This window comes from Octodon degus, unplaced genomic scaffold (genome assembly GCF_000260255.1).
Source record: "Octodon degus isolate 3935 unplaced genomic scaffold, OctDeg1.0 scaffold00018, whole genome shotgun sequence".
Taxonomy (NCBI): Eukaryota; Metazoa; Chordata; class Mammalia; order Rodentia; family Octodontidae; genus Octodon; species Octodon degus.
Window position 1 is genome coordinate 18,845,031 of NW_004524594.1, and position 26,276 is coordinate 18,871,306.

Genomic DNA, 26,276 nt, shown 5'->3' on the forward strand with positions numbered 1-26,276 from the left:
CAGGTGCTGGCTCCAGGCCTTGAGCCAGGTCCAAAGTGGGCGATCCAGGGAGGATAAGCAGCTACTCATGGCCTTAGGGAAAAATAGGGCAGGTGGGCTTCCAGAGGGCAGGGATTGTGGGACAGCTATGCATACACTGCCCTCCTACCCCAGAAGGAGCAGTGGGCAGGGGCTGCTGCCTTTGTTTCTGGGGTACATGCTACAGGGGTACAAAGAGAGCAGGAGCTTACCTCCTGCTCCCCAGAGACAGGGAGCCACAGGCTCAGGCACAGTGGCTGAGGCCAATACAGCATGACGTGCGAGGTGCCAGGATCTCTCCCTCCCAGCACTGGCCAGGGGACACTCAATGACAAACCCCAGTTGTGACCTGAGTCCACCAGAACCGCGCGGGCTGACCCATTTCAGCTGGGAGCCTGGGAAGCAGGCTTCTGCCCTCGGCCCACAGGGGCTGCAGCCTGGCCTGGGAGGAGATGCTTACCCCAGCTCTACCTGACATCTCCCATGACAGCACAAGCTCCCAGCAGGAGGAAGGGGTGAGCCAGGCACAGCACTAGGAAGGCAGCGCATCCTTCTGGTGCCAGCACTTGTACTCTGAGCATGAGTGACATTTCATGCCCGGCCTCTCCAGGCCATGTGTTGGGGACAAGAGGCCTTCTGTGGACTCGGAGACCCCGGAGTGGCCTGTGAACGGCACATCCTCTCTGGGTCCTTCTAGGGTTGGTGCTATTTGGCAGATGTTTGCTGAGTGACTTCATAAGCATAAATCATGCTTTGCAACAGATGAAACCAGGGGAGAGGATGCAAAGCAGGGGCTGGGGACCTGTTGAGGCTGCGTGGTGTTCCACTTTGCTTGCCTACTACTAAAAGCGCTGACTGATGTTTACAAAATCTAGATTTGTTGCTTCTGAGAGAGTCTTAGCTCTGGTCCACAATCCTCAGATGCATCTCCATGACAACCTGTAGTAGCCACCAGTGGCTCCCCCTACAGACCACGTTGGGGACTGCAGCTGCTTTTGGGGATAATTTGATCCTAGCTCTTTAAGAGAGGAGAAAGTCTTCCAGAACCTGTAAAGTTGGGGCATAGAACATCCAGGGAGGGCTGAGTGTTAGGGGGAAACATGGGGCCATGTCTGTCACTTTGGGGTTTACTGTTTTCACAGCGTGTGGCCCACCAGGCCTGTTGGGCTCTTAGTTTGAGACCTCCAAGCGGGGATGCTGGGGTGGCTTCAGATCTCCACACAGGGCTCCTAGAGGATGGCATCTGAACTCAGCACCTCCTAGGATAAGTGAGGGAGATGGGCCAGGTGACCATCACCCAACAGAGATGCCAACAGGAAATGGGAAGGACGAGGATGAAGGACGGATGGACATGCCAGCGAGCAGAGCTTTAGGAGTATCCTGGAGTCTGGAACTGAGCCTGCCCTACAGGTCTGTAACATGCCTACATCTAGACCCTGGCTTTCTGTGCACCCCAGTGATGGGAGATGCTTAAGGAGCGCAAACCCAGCAGGCCTGGCAGTGGCATACATCTATAATCCCTGCACTCTGGGGTGTGTGGGTGGCAGGAGGACTGAAAATACAAGACAAGCCTGAGTAATGAGTGAGACCCTACCTCAAAAAAAAAAGTCAGAGGTGTGGCTCAGTGTGGCTCAGTAGGGAGGCCCTGGCTTCAGTGCCCAGTACCATAAAAAGGAGAGAAAAGTGCAAAGCCAGACTTCCACCCCTCGCTTCTCCTGGCTCAGGGCCGGCACCTGCACTGCTTGGGATGATGTGGCCGTGCATCTTGCCTAACATGTACCGATCTCACCTTGCTAGGTCAATCGAGGGATGCTCTTGTGGACAATTTTGAGCTGTTTGTATGTGAACCCACATGGGGAGCCGCCCCACTCTGCCTACCTTTCCCTAGGGCTTTTTTTCCTTTAAATCCTCCTGGGGTCTCTAGGCCCCACTTCTAAGCAGACAATAAGGAAGTATCTGGGTAAAACCAAGGGCTTGGCAAGGGTGGCCAGGAGCAAAATGCTGCCGAAGTTTCTCCTGACAGCCTCTGAAGGCAATAGGAAGTCCAAGTGGAAGGAGCCAGGGGATCCAGGGCTGGTGCCCACGCACAGTACTGAGGCCCTGCAGGGACCCGCTGTGCTGCCCCATCCATGGCCAGGGATGACAGAACACCCACACTCTGGGTACAACCTCCCTAGCCAGTCAGGGCCTGTGGGGTGCAGGTCACAGGGGCCATGGGGAGGCCGGCCCGAAGGTTCTGCACGGATCACAGGAGGAATACAAAAGCTTGTTGAGCAAAAGGTTACAGGTAAGGAGCCTGCAAACAAGCATGTGAAAGACTGGCCAATCACACTTTCCACCACCCAGACAGGAACCAGGAAGTGGCAGCTGATCCGTGAGCCGTGGGAAAGAGCAGGGAGCCAGGAGCGCAGCCCTGCAGGTGCACGTGGCTGCCCGGCCGGTGGGGATGCAGCGCAGATGACGGGGCTGTGGGGAGCCAGGTGCTCTTTTCACCCTGGTGGGTGTCCAAGTTTTCAGGTGCCACTGTCTGCAGCCAGTGAAGGCCTTGGAGGCAGAGATGCCAAAGCAAACACATGCCCACGTGGACTCCACTGGGGCCTCCAGGTGTCCGGGAACCAGGCCTTTGTGAGGATGCTTTCCTCTGCTGCCACAGGGCAGAGAGCCGCAGGTTCTCAGGGACTGTCAGGCACCCTGCTGCCCCCATTTCCAAGTTTGTCTGCAATGTGACAGCCAAGCGAATCCTTTCAGGGAAGAGACGAGGCCTTGAGTCATTCTCTTCAGTTCTCTAATCTGACCTCAGTGTCCCCATGTGGGAAGTGGGACCAAAGAGCCACCCAGGCTTCCTGCAGCTCCTCAGAGGACTCCATGGGCTGAAGGGTCCCAGACAAATCCGGGTCACTCCTAGCTCTCTGGAGCTGGCTGTCAGAGCAGGGTGTGTGGGATCTCTGAGAAGCTAGCCAGGGACTCACCTGGCTTCAGGGTTGGAATTGCCTGTGGCCCACCTCCAGCTGAGGATCTGTTTCTGCCTGGCTTGCCAGCTGCAAATGGCTTTTTATATTTTTCAGTGCAAATTTTTAAAAAAATGGATAAAAGAATTGCAGTAAAGAGTCCTTTTGGGGCCAGGGAGATGGCTCAGTAGAATAAGTGCTTGCCTGGCAAGTGCAAGGGCCTGAGTTCAATCCTTGGTTTCACAAATAAAAAATAAAAAAGAGTCCTGTTAAGGCTTGGGGACTGCCAAGCCCAAGACCTCTGCTCCTTGGCCCTTTTGTGGGAAGCCTGGACCAGCTGCTCATCCAGTGCTTCTGGAGGGCCCAGCCGAGGGACCACCAGGAGTCTGGGCACTTGGGGGTGCGGCATGAGGAGCAAGCCACTCCCTCAGTCGCAGAGGAGGCCTTATTAGTGCTGCTGGGGTCCAGAGGGACCTGGAAGGATCCGCTCACACAGGGCCGTCATATTTTAAAAGTTTGTAGACAGATCTCATTCTGCGGTCTAGCTGAGATTTTTTTTTCTTCTTCTGGATTTCTACCATCTGCCTTGCCCAGACAAGAGGTGACACATGGAGGCAAATGTTTCCAGGGTAAGTCTGACACTATCTTCCTCCCTCCTGACACAGTACCCGCGTTTCTGGGCCCAGCTCCTCACAGGGCCTGCACTACGGCTGGCCGGAAGCTGCTGGGTCAACCGGATGCAAGTGCCGACGCGTGATGGCATTTGACTGTGAACATGGCAGTTTCCCCTGGTACAGACTAAAGCGTGCTGCGTATGAGAAGCCAGAGTCCACGCTGCCTCTGAGGCGGGTGGTGGAGGAGTGGCAGATCTGGTGGGCCGTGGCTAGGCCCCCAGAGGCTAAGCGGGGCCCGAGAGCTTCCGGCCCCTGATCCCTCCTAACAACTGCAGGACAGAACATGCTGCCAGTTGAGGGGTGTCCCAATAATAACAATCCTGGTGTCTAGGGCTGGAAAGACCAAGAAAGTACCCCACAGTTTCACAAAAGTGGATTTGGGGTACAAAAGTTCAACCCACAGACGCCCTTTCACACTGGCGTGTCAGTGTCATTTCAAAAGAATGACAATGGCCCTAACATAACTCCATCCTTCGTTTACTCCAAGGATGAGCTCTGAGGTGGTATTCTAACTAAAATGATGGAGAGAAAACTAGAGCGCTTTGCTGGACTGCCTTCACCTTGAAAATTGGGTTTCTCTTTAGGACAGGAAGGACATTGTCCTTGCTGGTGAGGGACAGCTCTGACTGAAGCATGGGATGGGGCATGGAGCCTGTTCACTCCATCTCTTATATCTTGTACCCCTCCTGGACACCCTGTTTGCTTCAGCGCCTTTGGTGGTGATTGGGGGTTCACTATCCCATCAGGAAGTGTGCTCCAGTTTCTGACATACCTGTATCGGTTATTCTTTTCACTGACTTTAAATATGCTTTCCCCAGTCCCCAAGCCCCTCTCCTACACATGGAGGAACCATGCTTGAGTGACTTGGGGTGGGAAAGCCTGCATTAAAACCCTCAGTGTATGTCTGTAATCCCCACTACTTAGGAGGTTGAGGCAGGAGGACCTCAAGTTTGAGGCCAGCCTAGGTAACCTAGCAAGACCCTGGCTCAAAAAAGGCGAGCTGTGTGGCTGTGGCTCAGGGGTGGATTACCTGCCTAGCATGTGCAAGGCCCAGATTCTATCCCCAGATCTACAGGAAAAAAAAAAAAAAAAAAAAAAGCCTAGTGAAGTTTCACATAGGTGAGTCACTGAATGGTGGAACCTGTTCTCCTTTTCCTCTTCTCTTTCGAGAACCTTAAGTGACTCAAAACTATACAATGCAGGAGGTATTTGCTAGGCAGCTGGTATTGCTGTTCCAGGGTCTGTCTCTACCTTTCAGGGCCACTGGCATCTGACTCCCTCCCTCCCAGTGTCCTCATGGCAATTCAGTCTCAGGCAATGTGGTCTCAGGAGGTGGGGTGGATGAGTAGGCCTCCAGGTCTCGGATCACCCAGGAAGGACAGAGTGAGAAACCCTCATGGGGTTCCGGCTCTGGCCTGTGGAGCCCTCCCTTGACTGGGACTCTTCCCTCTGTTCACTCACCAATGTCCTTCGCTCTGACAGCTACTGGCCTCCGAAGCTCAGTGACAAACTTCTTGGCATCCAGGCGGATCTCAATGATGTTGTTCAGCAGCGCAAACAGTGGGGCCAGTGGGAAGGATGCGACAAACAAAGTGACAAAGCCAAACTGGATGACTGCAAAGAGAGTGAGGTGCTGCTCACCGCCATGCCTGGCGCTGAGGGGCAGGGGACACCGCCTACTGCCCTGGCCCTGAGCTCAGCTCAGCAGACCCCAGGCCAACGTGCCCTGCCTTGAGAGGGCCAACTGTAGCTGCCTAGGGGCACCTGCATGACAGGATAGTCCCAGTGACTTGAGGCCAGGGGGGCCAAAGGGAGAAGCTGCTCAATCACTGTGCTTGATACTGTGATAGTGGGGATGCTCTTCTGATACAGGAAGTCATCGCTCACCTATCAGGCTGCACCCTCACCAGGGGAAGGGCCTCAGTTCCGTGCTACTTTCCCACTGCCAGGGGCTCCTTGAGGTCTGGGAGGCCTGGCCCCATCGCTGTGTCCTTCAGAACCCCAGATGTCCCCTCTACTGGGTCTCAGGGTGGGTGGCTCCATCCTGCAGGAGGCCTGGTCCCTCCTCCCCCAGGCCTCACTCCTTCTGCTCATTAGCCATGAGTGAGTGTTAGGGTTTCTCTGGCTCTGGATGCCACAGCTGGAATGGGCTGAGCTCTGAGGAGAGGTCAGGAAAAGGTCACTGCAGGAAACAGGGCAGGGGAAGCCAGTGAGGAGCTATATATCAGGACTTGGTCCAAAGGTGCTCGGTGCCAGGTGGTAAATAAGGAAGCCAGCAGAAAGTCACCCGGTGCTTAGTGGCTGACTGTGAGTACTGTGAGCACTGGGCGGATGGGGCAGGGACCATGGCAGCCCTGTTCTGGAGCTTTCCTGGGGGCCTCGCGCTCCCCTGACATGGTTGGGTGGGAAGCCTCTGTGGAGACTCTGGAGGTGACCAGGACACTGGATAAGCCAGGCATCGTGGGTTGTACACACGGGCCAGGGGTGGCAGGTCATTGCCAGGGTGGCTGTCCTCATTTCCAAGTGACAATGCCCCCTTGTGTGGCGCTAACAGGATGAGAAAGCATGGAGAGAAGTGGGAGAGGCTGCTGGGCCTTTCTGGGCCCACATCCCCACCTGAGCCTTTCTTCTGTCCATCTACATCTGTGTGATCTGCTGCCAGCCTCAGTCTCCTCTCGAGGAGACAATGGCAGCTGGTATGACAGGGACAGAGCAGGGTACAGAAGCCCACCCTGGATGGTGGGGGCAGGCCAGGCATGGGAAAGAGGAGCCCACTCAAAGAATTGCACTTTTCCAAATCCGGGAGCACCATGGGAATCCTCCAGCCACCAGAAAAACCCAGAGAAATGTCCAGTCTCTTGGCCAATGGCGGGCAGTGGTTTTGTCAGTCATCTGGTCCCCTGGCTTCTACAGCAGGTGCAGGCTGACCTCAGTGACCCAGACGTGGTTGGCCATAGCCCCACCTCCGTGTCTTAGCAACTGTGGAAGGAGCTGGCTTGGAGCTGCCCACCGGGCCACCTTTGGCTCAGCCTGGAATTTCTTCCAGGAGAAACGAAACAGGCTAAGTGTGGGTTTGCAAGTCCAAGCCCAGCCTGGGGAACTTAGTGAGTTGGTGAAACCCTATCTCAACATAAACAGTGAAAAAAGAGCTGGGGATTTAGTTCAGTGTAATGGTCTTGGGTTCAGTCCCTGAATCAAAAGAGATGACAGGGACAGAGAGAAACAGTCATCAAAACATGGTCCTTTGGACTGGGGAGACAGCCCAGCAACATAAGTGCCTGGTAAGCACAAGGTAGGTCCTGAGTTTGATCCCCAGTACCAAAAACAAATGAACAAACAAAAATCAAAAGAAAACCACAGCTCTTTAGAGCCTGAGTCAACAGCCAGGTGCTCCTTGTACAATCACCGGGGGAGCTGCTGGGCCCACCGTAGGAGCACAAGAAGGAACTTAGGGAGGTGAGGGAGGAGCTTAGGGAACAGGGGAGGAGCTTAGGGAGGCAAGGGAACCACTTAGGGGGTGGAGCCTCAAGGAGCTTAGGGAGGTGGGGGCGGAGCTTAGGGAGGTGGGGGCGGAGCTTAGGGAGGCAGGGCGAGGCTCCTGGAGCAACGCACAGGAAAGTTGGGTAGAGGCTCCAGAAGCCAAAGGCCACACTGCTCCTCAGCACAGCAGACCTGTGTACACTTGGGCACTCACTCTAGGCCAGTCCAGTCTGCTCAGTGCTTGTGTAAAATGCAGAGTCTGGGACAGCCCTTCTTGCGTGAAGGCCAGGGATGGGTTTGGGAATCTACACTTCTGAGACTTGTTAGTGCTGGCCAGAGACACTGCACTCAGAACCTTTCTGCCTGTTTTCCTGTCCATTTCCTCACAGTAATTCATGAGCAAACACGTACTGAGCACTTGCCACATACCCAGGCAGTTTCAGGGGGTGGAGACTGAGTGGCAGTGAGGCTCGCCTTGGGTAGGGCATTAGACAGATGGGACAGAGCAAAGAAGGGCTAAAGGTAGCAGCTGGTGACTGCCAGAGGGAGCAGGGGGAAAAGCGGGCCTGTTGCCTGTGGAGGGGAGGGGTTGCCCCCTTTGACCTCTATGATCAGGAAGACCTCTGATAAGGGACATTCTGAGCAGCACCTAGGAAGACAGGAGGGAGGACGGGAGAGAGCAAGTCATGCAGGTACTAGGGGAGAGCCTTCCAGTGGGAACACAGCTAGTGCAAAGGCCCCGGGGCAGGCCTGAGCAGTGTGCTAGGGAACAACAAGGAAGCCAGAGTAGCCAGAGCAGGGGAGGCAGACAGTGAGGAAGTGCGGCCTGGGGCTCCAGTGGCTGGTGCAGGCCACACCTGGCTGTTCCCGCCTCTGCTCCGCCCACCTGCAGGACTGGCACACCACAGGCCTAATCTCTAACTGCTCTTGAGTCCTGCTCTGTGCAGTGAAACCACAGGTGTTTACTGCCAGGACGGAGAGGAGGACTAAGGCCTGAGAACTGCCTCCTCCAAGAGCAGGGCCCGAGGGGCAGCCAGAGGCTGGGTGCAGTGGGGACTGTAGCTGTGGGGTGGGCTCTCGGATAGCTGGGGCTGAGGCGAGAAGTGGCCTGTGCATCAGGCTGCATGGTGATGGCACCTGGGGACCAGGGCCATCAGGACCCAGGGGCCAATTTCAAGGGGCAGGGCTCATGGATCTAGGGCGACGACAACGGCCTTACAGGGCCCCTTACTCTCATCTCCCACTGGGACTCTGGCGCTTCGGGTCAGGGTGGGGACATTGCATAGCCCGAGGGCCTGGTTCTACCCTGCCACCGCCGCCCCAGGGCACAGTGAGGCCAAGGCCCCCACTCACTCATCTCCATGTACTCGGGGGTGAGGCCGGCGAAGGGCTCCAGGTTGTAGTCTACCTCATAGCGCTGCTTCCTCTTCCCCTGCTCCTCGTGGTCTGAGGGGCTCTGGCGCCGCCGCCTCAGGCGCCGGATGAGCTTTTTCATCTTCCTGGAAGATGTTCTGCATCACTGGGCGGCCTTGGAAAGATGGGGGCCTCCCTCATTGCTTTCTCTCTTCCCTTCTTCCCTCGCCACTCTTCCTTTCTCCTTCCCTCCCTCCTCTCTCTCTCTCTCTCTCTCTCTCTCTCTCTGTCTTTCTCTTATACTGGAACTTGAACCCAGGACATCTCCACCCTCTTTCAAATTTTTAAAAACATTTCTTTGAGACAGTATCTTGCTAAACCGCCCAGGCTGAGCCGACACTTGCAGTCCTCCTGCCTCAGCTTTGAAGAGTGCGGGTTGTGTCACACACCCTGCTTCAAGGTGCTATATCTCACTTTCTGTGATAAGCCTTGAGCTGTTAGTTCACAGTAGGGAGATAAGGTCAGACATGGGGCTGGAATCAAATCACAATAGGCAGCCCAAGGCATGGTAAGGATTTTAGTGTCTGCTCTAAGCAAGATGGGAAAGCCACTATTGCTCTTGTCACACAGACTATTGCTCTGTAACAGCATCATGGCTTTGGTGGCTTCTCAGGGACACCCAGGGGTGGGAACATAAAGGCCCCCTAAAGTTGCAGGACAGCAGGCAGGGCCTGAGGACAACATAAAGTGAGGACTCTTAAGAGTTGTGACCATGGGGAAGAGTCCAGAAGTGGCCTTTTGGGGAGAAGGTGCGGGCACAGATTTCTGAAGGGGACAAGGACAAGAAGGCAAACACTAGCTCCCTATTCACCAATCCTGAGACCCACAGGTGGGTTTGGGGGCGTCTGTTGTTACCCTGCATGCTCACCCAGCCTCCTCTCTTAGTCCACAATGGGTGACTTCTCCCCGCCTAGTGTTCACTTTTGTCACCCAGGCCAGCACAAGAGCCACCCATGCACCCCAAGATCCGGTGCCCCACCCGCCCCGCTGCAGCTGGGCGGGACTCACGGGATGCCGATCTCGAACAGGTTGTTCTGGATAAGCTGCTTCCCCAGCATGATGATGCTGAGCTGGATGCAGAGCTCCATGAGGCATCCACCAGGGGCGCACTGCAGAGAGAACAGAACTGGTCTCACCGCCAGGGACTCCTGGAGAGGAGTCCGGGCCCAGGCAGCACACCTAACCATCAGGCTGGTTAGGGCTGACTTGTGTCCTCCAAAGAGACAGTCAAGTCCCAATACCTGGAATCTGCGAAGGGGGCCTTAGTGGGAGAAAGGGTCTTTGTAAGCATAATTAGTAAATCAAGATGAAGCCATCCTGGAGTAGGTGGCCCTAATCCTGAGGCTGGCGTCCTCATAAGAAAGCAGACACAGAGAGGAGAAGGTGGAGACTGGACTGGCTGTAAAGGGTCACCGAGGACTCTGCTGTCCTCCTGTATCAGGCAAAGCAAGTAAGGACTCTTCCAGAACCTCCGAGGGGAGCATGGCCCTGTGGGCACCTTGATTTTAGGCTTCCAGAGCCGTGAGCAGTTGGATTTGTGGTGTTTTGTGGAGGGGGCCCCAGGAAAATAACACCTTGCCTGCAGCCGCTGAGCAGGGCCAGGAGCTCGGAGGAAGTGCCAGTGCCAATGAGTGGGCCTTGGGCCTTGGATTCCTCCTCCTCCTCCAGGGCTAGCAACTTGTCCCATACCCTGGCCACCCGTCCACAGGCTGTACAGCGTGGCAGGTTGGGCCACCCAGCTGGGAAGCCCCAGAGTGAGGCAGCCCTGCTCTCAGTGGGCAGTATCTCCGCAGGCTGGCTGGTGGCGGTGAGATGCCTCTGTGGGGGGGAGGCTTAACATGCCCAAGCAACAGACACCCTGGTGACCTGAGGGTACAGTGACCTTTCTCGGGGACCCAAGCAAAAACCCCTTTATAATTATCAAGTAACGTGTCTTAGGCATTCTTTCATAAAAAAGAGCATCACTTTGGTTTTATTCTATTCTAAAAAGACGTTTCTCCTGCTTCTACAATGGCAGAGTTTGACAGTGTATCATGTATATACAAAAATACCATGCAGAAAGTAAAACAATTCCTTATGGGCTTTCAGCAAGCACCATAACTGCAGGAGCCCTGGGATGCCCAGGGCCTGAATGAACTTTTAGGCTGTAGTCGAGGTGGCTGGGTTGCCCTGTACCTGATGCCCACCCCCACCTGCTATTCCATTCCTCAGTGAAAACGTGTGCTGGGTCCCCTATGCCTGGGCGTGGACCCAGCCTGGCCTGACGGAGCCACCAGTCTGTGGAGGCGGTCCACGGGCCGTGACTCAGCAGCCAGCGGCGGCTGGCGCCATACCCTCTGTGGCCAGAACTGTGAGGCAGAAGCCAAATGTTGCCAGCACCAAGTCTGTGGGTAGAGGGGTGGGCGTAGCAAAGTTGGAAGTAAAAAAATACAGCCGAGGTCTGTTTTTCCCCATTAACTCATTTTAACCAGAGACAGAAATACTCAAAGCCTGGCCAGAAAAAGAAAGAAAGAAAAGGCAAGCATGTGTAATTTTCTCTCTTTGACTCGGGAGACTTTGTCTTCTTTAGGGGGATTCCCTGTGGGCACGCCAACTAAGACCAAAGCTGACCCACCGGTAGAGAAAAGCACAGGCTCTGTCAGAGGAAAGGAAAGGCTGCTACGGCCTAACAAACAGGTGTCCTGCTGCTCCTGAGGTCCCGTGTGGGCTTGTAGGGGAGCCAAGCAGAGGGGGCTGTTGCTGCGAACCTATATGCCTCAGTTACCTCCTCCATTCGGAAGGAGCGGAAGATGTACACGTAGTCACCCGGGCGTCCCACGAACCTGAAACAAACAGAAACCAACATGAAGCTCATTAACAGCCAGGCTTTGCTCACTTGGGTAGAACGCACACCGTGCTGGGCTTTGGCCCCAAAGTCTGAGCCTTGAGTCTATTCACAGGCAACACCCCTGCCTGATCTCCTCTACTAGGATGGGGCATGGCTGGCCATCCTGCTTGCTGGCGGGTCCTGATCTCCTGGGTCAATCCCTAGGTGGTTTTGGGATTGCTATTAGGATTGCTGCCTGAGGTCCCCGCTTCCCAAAGCTCTGGCTGCTTGCATTCTCCACTTCCTGGAGTGCCCACTGTTCAGGAGTTCTGCCGTTTTGCCACTCAAGTGGGAACCAGAGCTTCTTGAAGGGCCACAGCTCTGGGAACCAGGCCTCCTCTTCACAGGGGAGGGGAAGAGATGAACCTTACACCAGATGGGGTGGAAAAAATTGGGCAAAGGCTGAAGTCCCTACCGTCCTTTGAAGAAAGCCACATAGAAGATGGGGGTGTAGGAGTTCACGAACTTCAGCAGGAAGGCCTTGAAGATCAGTCTCTCCTCAAAGCTCTTCTCAGTCTTCGGGACCTCTGGGGGACAGATGGACTATGCCAACTGGTGCCTTTGACCACAGGCACCATAACCCCCCCAACTCACAGCCAACTCAGACAGGGACTTGGGGTGATATTTCTGGGCAGGACCTGGGGCACAGGCACTCACCGATCTTGGTGAGCCACCTGGCGATGCAGCCATAGACCTCATCCAAGAGGATGATGACCACCAGGTTGATGATGACTGCAGTGGCCGTGACTGTGACCCGGATGTTGGACCTCACGGAGGGGGAGGAGTTCATGGCCAAGGCAGCAGCCATGGAGATTCTGTAGATGATGACGCCGAGGACAATGGCAAATGTCACTGCGACCTGTGGGGGAGGCGGGGGGCACTTGGCAAGGGGCCCAGCTCTCTCCAGCCTTCAGCTCTTCTGGGTCAGAACCAAGAATGACCTTGCCTGTGCACTTCTGCAGGCCAGGGCTCTGCATGTTAAGCCATCTCAGGTGACTTTTCTGTGATACAAGAGGGCCCTGCAGCTCAGAAAGGCTGCGTAGCTAGGGCTGGGATCTACAAATGGGTCTACTGGAACCTGAAATTCACTGGATCTTTCTGTGTCGGGCCCAATCACAGCACAGGGCACAGTGTCACCTGTGCCCTTGGTATGTGGGGGTGCTCACTGCAGCAGGAGGGGTGCTTCTCCCCTGCCTGGCCTGAATGAGCAGAGGGAGGGACGGCCTCAGAGGGAGTGCTGCCACCCCCAAGGAACTGCCCTGTGTAGAGGTGGCAGCAGGCAGCACTGCAGGTCTGGTGGGAGGTGGGACCCAGCCTCCATGAGAGCAACTCCAAGGCTGGCTGAATCCACCATGGATCAGAACCCTCCATAAAACAGGCTGGTGATTGCCTGAGAGACCAGGTCAGAGCTGGCTACCCTAATCAGTTGGTTCCATCCACTGCAGGTTGTCTGTCTGTCTGTCTGTCTGTCTGTCTGTCTGGAATTCCTTTGCCTATGGCCCAACTCAAGCAGCAAGACCCAGCCCCCACTCTGCCCTGCCCAAGGCTATGGAAGTCCAGTCTGAGGACATACATGACCCATGCAGCATGAGCAAGTGGGAAGCACACACAGAGCCAGGCCTCCAGACCAAGACTGAGCCCCACCTGTAGTACGCAGGCTCCTGCTGGGTGTTCCCTGTGTCCTGAGTGCAGGTAGTGGGTCCTGTCCCTCCTGAGAAGGTCCCCTTGGACTCCCAGGACAGCCGACCTGCCTTCAGTTACAGCTCAGGATGGGTGAGACATGCTGGCCCCATGGGAGGCTGTGGCCTTTGGGGATCTCCTGGGCAAGCTCTCATTGTACACTCTGAGCCACCAGTACTAGCACCTGCAGATATCTGCTGGTGACTAAATGGTGACCATACCTGCCCTGGAAAGCATGGGCAGCTTGCATCACTCCTGGCCAATGGTGACTGGCTTGGGGGAGGGGCATGGGTACCACTCCTGGAGGTAGGGGACCAGGTTATCCTTAGAGTAAGCCTCCTCTGTCCTGTCAGGCAGCCTCACCCTAGCTCCAGAAACTCCCTTGTGCCAGACAGATAGGGTGCTGGGCCTGGGGTGACTCAACTGCAGCAGGCAGCCCCCCACGTTGTTGGGGGTCAGCACGTGCCAGAACAGACAGGCCCTGTGCTCCCTTCCTGAATGGAGGTACCAGGCCAGATCTGCTGGCTGTCTGCACTAGTGTCTAGAGGACCAGAACCACATCTGTTCCCTGAATGGGGCTCTGGAGTCAGGGACCGAGCTGTGTCCCCACCCACAGTAAGTGTGACTCACCAGGATGTTGAGGGTTGGGAAGGAAATGCTGGCCATCTCCTACCCTATGTTCCTAACCTTTGTTCCATTCTCTTGCCTTGTGAGGACCATAGCGTGCTCCTCTCTCAGCTTCTCTGCAGGCTGGGTGGCCAGACAATGGGTGCTAACCAATGAAATACAGGCAGAGGTCTCTTCAAAGGGCTGGAATAGCTGTTGCTTCCCATCTTCTGACTCCCCCCCCCACTTCCCTGTCTTCCTGTCTGGAAAGTAGACATGACGTTGCAGGGGGAGTAGCCACATTATGCCCAAGAGTGGACACAATGCTAGGCTGGGTGAGCAGAAGGTCAGAGAAGCTGCTGGACCAGCCCCACACCACCCACCCCCTTCCTTTACTGGTCCTTCCACTAACCACCCTCTTCCTTGTCTGCCAGATGCAGCTGGACCTTAGGTTTCCCTGTGCCTCCCATTCCCTGAGCCCTGACCCTCAATATGTGAGGGCTGGGGATGCTCCAGGTAAGGGAGCCAGGTATTCTTTGGTTATCCCCTAGCACCAAAGGAGACATGACATGCACATGCGGGATGAGGCTGAGCCCACTCCCTGTGCAGCGTGTACTGGAGAGCAACTCTGCTAGTTCATCTTACTTGTCAATCTGACTGGGTTAAGAGATCCTTGGAGAGGTGAACGGGTCATGGTGTCTACACTCATCAGTGGATTAATCTGCTGAGGGTCACACTTGAATGCCAACAGAAGGTGGGGCTCACTGGAGAAATGGGTCACTGGATAGTGTTTTTGGAGAGCACACCTCTCACCCTTGTACTTTCCCCCTCTGCTCTGCTTCCTGACCATCATGAAGGGAGCAGCACTCTTCTCCCTTCCTCTCTGCTGTGATATTCCTAACCTGGAGCCAGCTCACCATGGACTGATCGCTCTGAACCTTGAGCCACTACACGCCTCTCCTTGGAGGTGTCTGTGTCTGGTGCTTGTCCCAGCAATGGAAAAGTTGAGCAGCATAGTATAACAGCCCTCCCAGACCCAAACAAATGCCCTTTCTCTGGGGCAAAGGGAGATGATCTTTGGTGTCCCAGTCTTCTGGATTTCTTTATACCAGACAAGGTCTTCCTTGTTGTGTGTGAAGAGTGTGGGGACAGACTGAGTCCTATGCTATCTTTCCTTACTTAATTAAGGGGTCTTCGGTCCCTTACTCAACCCAGGGAACCCAGATTGGCCTCCTGCCTCCTTTTCAAGTTCATGCCATAGGCCAGGGATATAGCTCAGTGGCTTAAGTGCCTGCCTGTCAAGCTCAAGGTCCCGAGTCAATCCCAAGGACAGCAAAAACAATCAAACAAAACCAAGTATGTGCCATTAAAGGGCTCTTAGAGCAAAGTGACCACCCATTTTCTGGCTCTGCCACCTATTGGTTCATATCCTGGGAAGAGAGGCCCAACCTCTGGGCTTTGGTTTCTCTGGGCAGGATGTGGATGGTACAGGACCGGTCAGCTCTGAAGCTGCTCCCTGAGATGCTCCTTATAGGTCCTCAGCTCTGTGGCCAACCAAGGGCCCTGGGCATCAGGTAGTCTACAAGACTCACTTATATCTCCACATTTGCTGGGGCAAATGTGTTCAGTGGTGGCCCTGACCACCTGAGGGTTGATGAACACTTGGAAGTGCAGCTGAGGACAAATCAGTGTGGGACTGGAGTCTCCTAGGACAGCCACAAAGATCTTGCCAATTCATTCACATCAGCTGAGCAGACCAGCTTGGAGTCACAGCCCTGCCACCTATCTGAGCAGCATCACAGTGACTTTTGTCCTGCCTCTGTGTCATTTCTTTAAGAGTTTCTGAAAGACTCCTGGCGTCATCCCATTCTAGGGATGGCCACTGGAGGAGCCAGGGTCAGCACGTCTTGGAGTGACTGGCACCAGTGTTCCCAGTGGCCCTGTCATGGTGGATGCCTGTTTCTTCTTGTGGACATCCCTCAGCTTCCGCTGTCACCCTCTGGAACTCACCATGAAGATGATGGAGACCAGGTTGGTGAGGTATGCCGGGAATCGGTCTTTCCACGTCAGCTTCACCTTGTCGGTCTGTAATATGAACGGCCAGCATCACCGGCTGGGATGTACCAGGGCATAGGCATGCGCACACACAGATGACGTGGACAACAGAGAGACTTGGGAAACCGTAAAACGGGTGCCGAGCAGGTTTAATGCCCGGTGTTTCCAGAGGCACACGGGACCTTATTACCTATGCAGTAACACTATGTGCAGACAGGGTGACGATCAGGGAGCTCACTTCCTTCATGCACCCAAGACTGGGAGTCCTGTGTCTGGGAACAGCCGACATTTGAAATCCACTTCTACCCCTGCAGGGCTCCCTTCGAGGGCCACAGGGCCCAACTGCTTGGCCATTTGCTACCCAGACTATAAGAGCTATTTTTCTTTTGCCCAACAAGTCACTAGTATTACAAGTTAAGATGTTGATTGCTGCATAGGAACAGGAACTGTGGGGACGTGTGGCTCAGGAAGGCTCTGGGGCAGGACCCAGCAGGGTCTACAGGAACCTCTGGCGGAAGCTGGTCAGCGGCCCAGGAGATTTCAAGTGGGGCTGAGATTTCCAACAGGAAAACATGCACATGGGCCAGGGCATGCTGGCACAGACCCTGTACAGGGTGGGTGCAGGAGTGCTCGTGGGGACGCCACAAGGGGCGCATGGGCAGCTGTGACAGGGATGGCCCCCTCAACATGGGATCCACCGCAGCCATGCGGGGACACAGTGACGCAGGCAGGGCTGGCGGGGTGTGGCGGGAGGTAAAGGAGTACGGGTGAGTGTTAGGAGGACGCAGGCAAAAGGGGAGAAGCACCACCACAAGGACTTGGAGGTCCGCACACGGTCAGGATGTGTGCTCCCCCGAGACACGAAAGTACCAATTTCACCCCTGCCATGGCGCTCTTAACCCTCTGCTTCCACTTGTTTGTTGACTCCTCCGGAACATGCCGGCGCTTCTGAGGGCAGGCAGGGAAAAGAGGCTGAGGCAGGAGAGGCACACTGACCTCGGGCCGGGCTGCGGTCCGCGGAGCCCATGTTCTCACAGGGCCGATTCCGGTTCTGGGCATTTTAAATAAGTAATGGGGGCAGAGACCCATATTCTAAAAGCAAGGCTGCGAAGAAAGTCATGGTGACAGAGCTGGAAGATTCTGGAACAGGGACTCCAGCACGACCTTCCCTCTGGGCCCACTGGCCTCCATCTCAAGAGATGCAGCAGTTCAGAGGGTGCAGAGACAGGGGTCTGTCTGTCACCATGAGCATCTCAGAAAGGCAGGAAGGAGGCACATCTAGAAGCTCAAGTAACCATGCCAAGGACATGGTGCATCTTTGTTACCATAGCTGGGGGAAAGATCCAGACCAGAGAAGCAGTGGCCAGGAGCCACAAGAAACAGAGCGGCAAAGGAAGGGTGTGGCCTTTGGGGAACAGTTGGGACCTGGCCTCACCATCAGGGGACTGCAAAATAAGCCCGACGCCTCTGAGGCTCCCTATGCTCAGGAGCTCAAGTTGAAACCAAGCCCTGGGCCGAGGGGCAGCTTCAGCATCCCCAGACTTCTAGCTTGCTGTTTCTTCACCCCAAAGTCCCTTGTCTCAAGCCAGCGTGGTGTAGCCACGAGAGTTTTTCCCCTTGGGAAGGAGTGGAACACCCATCTGAGCTCACTCTGAGAAGAACAACCACAGAGCCACAGGGTGACCATCCCAGGGGCCTTATGCCAATTTCTGAGACATCTCAACCCAAGCTTGGAACTGGGGACTCTGCCCGAGGGCCCACAGTGGCCAGCTGGGTACAGACAGGAACACGTGAGTGTGATGGGTTGAATTGGACAGATAAACCTCTTTATTTGAGGGTGACAATTCTGACTTGTGAGAGGGAACATCCTTCCCAACTGCAGGAAGCCCAGGTCTCTCTGATGTTTGCTGCATTACAGGAACTGGGAGTACCCACCTCTGTCCCCAGATGGGATTCTGTTGACTGTGACTTCTGGCCACTTGGTACCAATGAGTTCTGCACATGTGACATAATGGCCAGGAAAGAGAAGCCCAGGGGTTTGTCCTGGACAGTGCTTGAGGTGGACAGGGCAGTCTGGGAGGTGGAAGAGCAGTTTCTAGCCATTCACAGAGCCAAGGCGAATTTCTCCACCTCTGAGAAGTGGACAAGGCCCAGGAGTTTCTTTCTTGTCCCAGGTCATGTGAAAATCCAGCATTAAAAACATCCATATGCTCTGAGAGAGTCAAGCTTCACACGTAAGGTTTTGGTTTGGACAAGAAGTTGGGGACAGAGAAGGGGATTTGTTATAAAAACAGGGTGGTGGGCCGGCGAGATAGCTCAGCAGACTAAGCGCCTGCTTAGGCAAGCACAGGCCCTGGGGTTCAATCCCCGGCACCGTATGCTGTGCCAGCCCTGGCCCCAGGCATGCTGAGCTGGCCATAGAGACCAAGTAAGGTAGCGCACGCCTGTAATCTCAGCACTGGGGAGGCTGAAACAGGAGGATTACTATGAGCCCAAGCCTGCGTAGTGAGACCCTGTACCACATACATTAAACAAATAAACAAAAAACCAGGGTGGCCTCAAGTGCACGACGAAAAGCACACTTATTTCTCTTGTTCTCATAGTCAGTGAGGGAAACGAAGGCTCAGATGTTTGCTCACAGACCCTGGATCGCAAATGATTCTCATTGCTCAGTGTGAAGCACAGGTGGCAGGGTCCATGCCAAATGCACCTCAGTAGGGACTTCAGGCCGCGTGGTCCTTGGGCTGACATGCATGCTAAGGTTTGAGGTCTCCCACAGGGTACCTCGGGGTTTCACAGTTCCAGCCCTTGAGCCAAGTCTGCCCCTTCCTGCTTTTGTAAATAAAGTTTTATTGGAAGATAGCCAGGCCTGTTTGTTTACTGGTCATCAATGGCCACACTGTAGAGTTGAGTGGCTGCAGTGTAAGAGTAAACAACCTAAAATATTTACTCTCTGGGCCAACCTTGGACCACATCTGGTGAGCACAGGATCTGCCACCCCAGCCTGCATGGTTGATGAAGCAGCGCTTGCTGACCCCTCATCTACATTTGAACACACGGCGCTTTGCTGCCAGCAGAACAAGCTCTCAGTGATCCCCTACCTCTTTGTTTTTGGACTCTTTCCTCAGCGACTTCTCTAAGACTCTGGCTTCATATTCGGCCCTGGGATGATCCTGTGAAAGAAATCAAGTCAGAACAGGGTCTGGCTCACAGCGGGTGTGGGCTCCTCTGCGTGGGCACATGGCAACCAGCTTATGTATGTGCTGCGGGTGTCCTACAGGGCCAGTTCATGGCGGGCTGCCTGCCGCATTTCCAATTCCGAGGTCCCCGTGTTTGGCCTGCACACAGGCCTGGCATGCTCCACTGTTGGGACCCCAGCCCAATGGGGTGGCCACAGGGCCTGGCTTTGGGGTCCCGGGAGCACGAGGCTGTGCCAGGCTGCAGTGAGGACCAGCCATGAACCGGCCCCGAGAGCAGGCTGTGGAAGCTGTGGGGAGAGACGCAGTGTGCAGCAAGCGCGGGCAGACCAGAGGCCCGGGGAGCCCAGAGCGGTCAGCGGAGGCGCTGGAACAGAAGAAGGGGTTAGAGGAGGGAGAAGCAGAGACCCCGGCCCGGGAGAGCCACGAGGAGCTGCGAGGTGGAAACAGATGGGTGAGGTGCGGCAGAGGTCCTGGTTCTGGGAGATAGGCTGTAGGAAGACAGAGGAGTGACAAAAAGTTCCAAACCTTGACCGCCTCCTTCGGGGAACCAGAAAAGGAAAAACAAAAAGATCTCATTAATCATACTGTTTTCCAGACATGGGGTGCATCCTCTAAAGACCATTTTCTTAAAAACCAGGATGGAGACTGGGGACAGGTGACCAGGAGGGGAGCGTTTGATGGTGGGGGTCACTGTGACTCTGGATAACCTTTGGGCTGTCGATTTTGCAGCAGCCAAAGATTTTCCTAATTCCCAAGTGACAGCCAGGCTGGACCCAGCTTCCTTCTGCTTTGTGTGCAAAACCTGGGGTCACCCCTCCAGGGGGAAGTGGGCTCACTGTGGGGAACTCGTGCCAGTCACCTGGGATTGTGTGACCAGGGCTCCTGGCTGTGAAGTTAAGCCCTGTGCTGCCATAGTCAGGAAATCATGGGCGGGGGCCCTAATGAGTAAGTAAAGGGGACCAGCCCTGCCCCCTACCCCACTGTCCCCCAGGCACAGGAACTTCAGGCAAAGGACTTTTTTTTTTTTTTTTTTTTTTTGTGGAATTAGAGATTGAACTCAGGCCCTTGCACTTGCCAGGCAAGTGCTTATTCTACTGCGCTATCTCCCCAGCCCTGCAAAAGACATTCTGATCCGAGTTCCAAAACAAGGCAAATGGTTCTCTTTGACTTTTTATTTTAGTTGAATCTCTGTGTGTGTGTGTGTGTGTGTGTGTGTGTGTGTGCATGTGCGTGCATGCCTGTGTATATGTGTGGTGCTGGGGATGGAATTCAGAGCTTCAAGCATGTTATGTAAGTGCTCTACCATGTAGCCACATCCTCAGAACTTTTATCATCATCATCATCATCATCATCATCATCATCATCATCATCATCATCATTTATTATTTATTTTTAGACATAGTCTCATACAATCACTAAGTTACCCAGGCTGGCTTTGACCTCTGGGAACCTCCTGCCTCAGACTTCTGAGTAGCTGGGCTTATAGTTGTGTGCCACCATGCCCGATCCCTTTGAATCTTTCTAACTGAAACAGCAACAAGGGGACGGCCCACCCAGGGCACAGTTGGCCCAGCCCCTACCACAGGTACAGGGCTCTGGGTTCTGCCCTGGGATTGCCCCTAAACAGCTTTGGGCCAGTGAACGTGTCATCAGTTTGGAGCTGGCTACTGTGAAAGAGGAGAAGGAGGCAGGATAAGGGGCTGTGGAAGAGTGCTGAGACTTACACGGGCAGGTGACAGGTGGGGTACAGGTATGGCTTGGTGGAGGCCTGTTACAGGCATTGTGCACGAGCTGGACCCTGCTCTGTTGACCTGTTGAGGATCTTTCCCCATCATGTGAGGATGGGTCCTTAACTACTGCCAGTGTGCCAGGCCAGGGTATGGGGCCACAGGGATGGTAGGCAACTTGCTGCAGGTCACAAGTGAGGGTGAGGTCAAATTAGGAATGGAAGTTCTGCAACACGGCGGGCCGTGAGGTCTGACTTGTAACTGAGATGGGGCTGCCTGGTCTGCCCAGCAAGTTCTGCTCTTAACAATGCTGCTAGCCAGTATGTGGCTTCCCCAGCTGAGCCATATATTTGGCTTTGGTTCCGGGGAGGAGATGCTGTGTGAGGAAATATGACAGGCCCATCAGAAAAGCTGGACTCAGGAGACCCTCGCTGTTAGTTTAGTTCGGGGCAGCACAGCCCCATGGTAAGCCAGTGCGCAGCTTACTCTTGGGGGAACATATGCCTTTCCTTCCTTCCTCCTTCCCTTTGTTCCTTTCTAATTCTCTGGACTGAACCCAGAGTTTTTGCACTGAGCTACATCCCTAGCTCTTTTTTTTATTTTTCATTTTTTTTTATTTTAAGATAGGGCCTAAGCCACTAAATTGCCCAGGTTGAGTTGGACTCACAATCCTGCCTCAGCCTCCCAGCGTGCTGGGATTACAGGCACCCCTTATAACAGAGATTAGCCTAAAGTAGTGGGGACTAGGTAAAGGAATATGGCTCACCAGGTTGAAAGCTAGTTCAAGCAGCTTGTTAAGCTTAAAAGTGTAAAACACAACCCAAGAACAAAAGATAAAAGTTAAAATAAGAGGAGGAGATAAGGACCTATCCTTTCTTCGGGTATGAACTGAAAGCTTTTGTCTTATTATTTCTAATAAGCACTCTCTGAACTTTCTTTCTTTCTTTTTTTTTAACTTTCTCTTTTTGTCTGTGATTTTATTTTTCACTTTAGTAAGACAAAAACTCAGACTGAGCTCAAAGCTGGCCTGAACTGCATAGTGAGACCCTGTCTCAAAAAGATAAACAAAACAAACCTCAGATTTAGGGTAGGCATGGTGGTATATGCTTGTAACCCCAGCACTTGAGAGGCTGAGGCAGGGAGATCTTCGTGAGTTGGAGGCCAGCCTGGGCTACATCGTGAGTTCAAGGCCAGCCTGAACTACATAGTGAGACTGTCTCAAAATCCAAACTAAATCAAACCTCAGATTTATATGAACTGTTTCCTCACCACCACACCATTATTTCTTTTTTTTCTCTTTTCCTCTTTCTGTTTGTCTTTCTCTGTGTCCCCTTACCCCACTTCTTCTGGTACTGGACATCAAACCCAGGGACACCCTACCACTGCATATTACAGACAAGGTCCCCCCAAATCACCAAGTTGTCCAGGCTCAAGCTCATAACCCTCCTGCCTCAGCTTCCCGAGTAGCTGGGATCACAGGCCTGTACTACCAGCTTCTTTTCTTTTTGATTCACCCTGTGGGCAGTTCCTGTTGGATTTGGTTATTAGGGGAATCTTGGGGAAGAGGTACCCAACTGTGCCCTGGGTGGGCTGTTCCCTCGATGCTGTTTCAGTTAGAAAGATTCTAGAATCTCAGTGGTCACTAACTACTGAGTGCCCCTTTTTCTGGAAGGTGACAGGTTCCCACCTCAGCCATGGCCAATTGCGACTAGGACCAAGGACTGAGAGGACATCATTCCTGGCCACTTCTGGGGACCCATGGGCAGCAGTGGTAACTGCCTCTCACACGCGGCAGCTCTCAACTGCAGTGTGGTTAGCAGAGTGAGGCCTAGCACTCATCCCAGACTGCAGGGCATGTCCATGTGAGCATCAAGATCAAAAGGGGGGCATGGACCAGCCACCCTGCCAATGAATGGAGGCATCTGAAGGAGCGGGGTGACGGGGTGAAGTGGACCGCAGTGGCCTCGCCTCAGACCAGGGGTGTTTATAACCTAAGGCCTCCACACAAGGCCCAAATGGGTAGCAGGACAGTGGGCAGCTGGGGAGCCAGCGGCGACAGCACCAAAGCCACTCACCTCCTCCTCCTCGAAGCCTGTGAGGTCCCAGCGGTAATTGAGCCGCATCTGTTTCCGCTTCCAGTGCTCCATGAAGGTGGCGGCTGTGGGTGGGAGGAGAACCAGTCAGGGGCAGCTGGATGCTAGCACAGCATCCTTTCTTTTGGCACCGCCAGGTGAGGAAGGGCCAGGGATCTGCACAGGCACTAACCATTCAGCCCTCCACAGACCCCACTAAGCAGTGACCGCAGCTCTCCCATTTCATAGATGAGGGAACTGAGGCAGGGGCGATCAAACTCTGGCTACGTCAGCAAGGGTTAGGGTAGGCAGGCCTCAGGGTCTTGATTGTTGTGTGCCATTGTTTTTAGGAACCCTAGGTTAGAGTAGGGATCTTGAGGTTAAAGTTGGTGGGGCTTTGAGGCCCACTGAGGCTGAGCCCACACAGGGGTCTCTGACTGCACCTGTGACTTCCCGCTTTTTGTTTTCAGCAGACAAAACAGCTCAAGGCCACCTCTGTCAACTTCTGGCTCAACCACAAAGTGTTCCCCCAAAGACTCATGTATGGAGGGCTTGAGCCCCCACGCAGCCTGTTCAGAGGTGCATCCTGGAGAGGGCCCTGGACCCTGGGGCACTAACCTCTCTGCAGGTTCATCTGTCGATGAGCTCAGAGCTGGGTGGGCTGTAAGGGCTGAGGCCCATCTGGAGGAAGGAGGTTGCTGGGTGTGCCTTTGAAGGGTCTCTCCTGTCTCTGCCTCAGCCTCACTAGTGCTTTCCTCCTGTCTCTGCTTCCTGCCTGCCAAGAGCTGAGCACGTTCCTCCACCACACCCTTCCACCATGACGCTCTACCTTGGAGCCAGGGCTATGCCATGAACCAAAAGAAACCCCTCTTCCTAAGGGTGTGTATGTCAGGGGTTCTGTTCCTGCAGTAAAAAGCTGACTATTCTATCCAGGAAGCCATAGATTATTCCCCTCAGAGTCAGAAGGAAACCAGCATGCCTCACAGCACCCACAATGGCTTGGACAAGCAGTGGCTTGAGCATTCTCCAAGCCTTCGCATGTTGCAGTTTAATCCCAATTGTGAGGAAGTAGAAGGGCAAAAATTTCATCCAACTCTGATGTTTGCAGGGAGGCCTCCAGGAGAGGATTAGGATTAGATGAGGTCCTTGGGGTGGATGGAGCTCCATGAGTGACTTGATGGCTCTTTGAGACAGACACATCAACGGACAGATACAGACATGTGTGCACTGCTGTCCCTCACCATGTGATGCCCTGCCCCACCTCAGGACTCTGCTGGCAAAAAGGGGGCACTGGATGCTGGCCTTCAACCTCAAACCTCTGGGGCCTTGAGCCAAAATGAAACTCTTTGTTTTATAAACTGATCCTGCCCCTGGCATTTCATCATAACCATGGAATATAAACTAATATAGCCCTCCACAGCTGCATCTGTCCTGGAGTCTCTGTCACCTTTTATTATGACCCTTGTCCTGTTTCCCCATTTTATAGAGATGAAAATTGGGGCTCAGAGGAATCAAGTGGCCTCTCTGATAAGCAATGATACCAGATAGAAATAAAGTGATACGTGCAAATGAACCTTCAATATGAATCCACAGACTGGGTCCTCAACCAGAGGCCACGTGTTCCAGGAAAGAACACGCTTTGGAATTGGCAGGGAGAGGCTCTGAACCTGGCATGCAGCTCCCAGAGCTTTGGCATGCACGGACACACCCGCTTCCCCATGCTCCTGCTCTTTTTCACAGTAAGGTGAGTACAGCGACTGCAAAGGGACCATTAATCCTGGGAACTGGCCACACAGACAGGAGGGCAGCTGAGAAACCAGGCAGGTGATGGTGAGACCCCCCCTCCACCCAGGGCTTAATAGCTAGAAGCCGGTGCCAGGGTGTGGGTGGTGACCGTGAGTGGAGGCTCGCAGAACCAGCATCTGGAGCTGCCCCTAAGGATCCAGAACATGGAAGGGCTTCCTGGAAGTAGCCAGAGGCAGGAAGGCAGTCCCAGAGCAAGCGGGATGCTCCAGGAAGGCGGGTGTGTCGGGGGGAGGGGGGCCCGGGCTGAAAGCCCAGGAAGTGGGAGCGCAGGCGCATGCTTTAGCTGTACACTGGGCCCCAAAGTCTCACGTGTTTGGAAGGTGGCTGGCTCTCGAGAGCTCTATTTTCACCAATAGATCCATCCGCCATTGAGCTCAGAGCTGAATGTACCGTGAGCAGGTGGGCCTGGTTGGAAGCGGTCCCCAGGGTGGGAGGTGTGTGACCAAAGCTGCGCTCTTTGTCCCAGGCCCTGCCCTCTCCCCTTGCTTCTGGAGGCCACAGTTGAGCAGCTCTCCTCCCCTCTGCCCTTCCACGGCGCCACTCCTGCCTTGGACTGAAGCTGTGAGCTAAAGTGAGTCTCTCCTCAAAGCTGGGGCATTGGGTCCCCTGTCCCAACAACAGAACAGGAAGCCTGGTGCAGAGCCGAGCAGGGGTGGGAAGGGCTGGACAGGGTGTGAAAACGCCCCAGTGTGGGTCTGGGCAAAAAATATTTTAGACAACAATGTAAAAGCACAGGTGACACAAAACCCAGAAAAATAGAATCGTGTTAAACTAAAAAGCTTCTGCACAGAAAAAACAAAAACAAAACACCCCAAACAATGAGTAGAGTGAAGACACAAACTACTGAGTGGGAGAAAATTGCTGTACACGACCCATCTGACAGGGGCCTGCTATCAAGAACACGAAGAATTCCAATAATTCCACAGGAAAAGAAATCTAATTGAAAAAACGGGCCGATGATCCGAAAGGACACGACTCAAAGGAAGACCCTGATAGAGGAAAGCTATCCGCAATCGTCAGGACACAGCAAGCCTGAAGCACAACGAGGTCTCACCTTAGTTCAGGAGAGGGGCGACTTTCCAAATGACAGTGACAAACGCGTGTGCGTGATGATATGGAGGGAGGGGACTAGGATACACTTTTGATGGCAATGGACACTAGCAGAGCCACTATGGACAACAGTATGGAGGTGCTTTAACAAAACTAAAGATATCTAGCATAGGCCCTCGCTGGCAACCCCAGCTCTGGGAATCTGCCCAAAGGAAAGGAAGTGGCACATCTCAGACACACCGCACAATTCACCAACGTGTGGAATGAACCAAGGTGTCAATCAGTGGACAAGTGGACAAAGAAAATGTGGTACTTTCTCGCATTGGAACACTAGCCAGCCAGAAAAAAGGATGAAGTGCTGTCATTTTTAGCAACATGGGCGGGCCTGGATATCGTGTGGACAGAATAAGTCCCGCATCATGTGCTCGTCTTATATGTGGAAGTTAAAAGAGCCAAGCTCGTAGAAGCCAACAGCAGGGCAGTGGTTGCATGGCAGGAGGAGGTGCAGGGACAAGACAGTTAATGCAATGAATTCTGCTGTGCCAGGACATGGACTGTCAACAATAGAGCAATTCAAAATTCCTAGAAGTTGGGGCCAGGGAGATGGCTCAGTGGAATAAGCGCTTCCCTGGCAAGTGCAAGGGCCTGAGTTCAATCCCCGGTTCCACCAAAAAAAAAAAA

General features: G+C 54.1%; 1 protein-coding gene across 9 annotated transcripts in view; it reads right to left on the reverse strand.

The window, feature by feature from the left end:
• Ano1 (anoctamin 1) overlaps positions 1 to 26,276 on the reverse strand; it is a 146,807-nt gene that overhangs the window by 8,338 nt on the left and 112,193 nt on the right. For 4 of the 9 annotated variants that reach the window (XM_023710664.1, XM_023710662.1, XM_023710668.1 and 1 more), the window contains 11 exons: positions 22,743 to 22,825; positions 19,466 to 19,477; positions 18,842 to 18,913; positions 16,611 to 16,688; positions 15,696 to 15,770; positions 12,057 to 12,258; positions 11,815 to 11,926; positions 11,298 to 11,355; positions 9,542 to 9,642; positions 8,474 to 8,619; positions 5,102 to 5,254 (listed from right to left, as the gene is read on the reverse strand). In XM_023710664.1, the coding sequence (XP_023566432.1) occupies positions 5,102 to 5,254; positions 8,474 to 8,619; positions 9,542 to 9,642; positions 11,298 to 11,355; positions 11,815 to 11,926; positions 12,057 to 12,258; positions 15,696 to 15,770; positions 16,611 to 16,688; positions 18,842 to 18,913; positions 19,466 to 19,477; positions 22,743 to 22,825 (1,092 nt within the window). The remainder of the gene's footprint in view (positions 1 to 5,101; positions 5,255 to 8,473; positions 8,620 to 9,541; positions 9,643 to 11,297; positions 11,356 to 11,814; positions 11,927 to 12,056; positions 12,259 to 15,695; positions 15,771 to 16,610; positions 16,689 to 18,841; positions 18,914 to 19,465; positions 19,478 to 22,742; positions 22,826 to 26,276) is intronic. The other 5 variants (XM_004627110.2, XM_023710665.1, XM_023710669.1 and 2 more) reach the window with 3 other exon arrangements.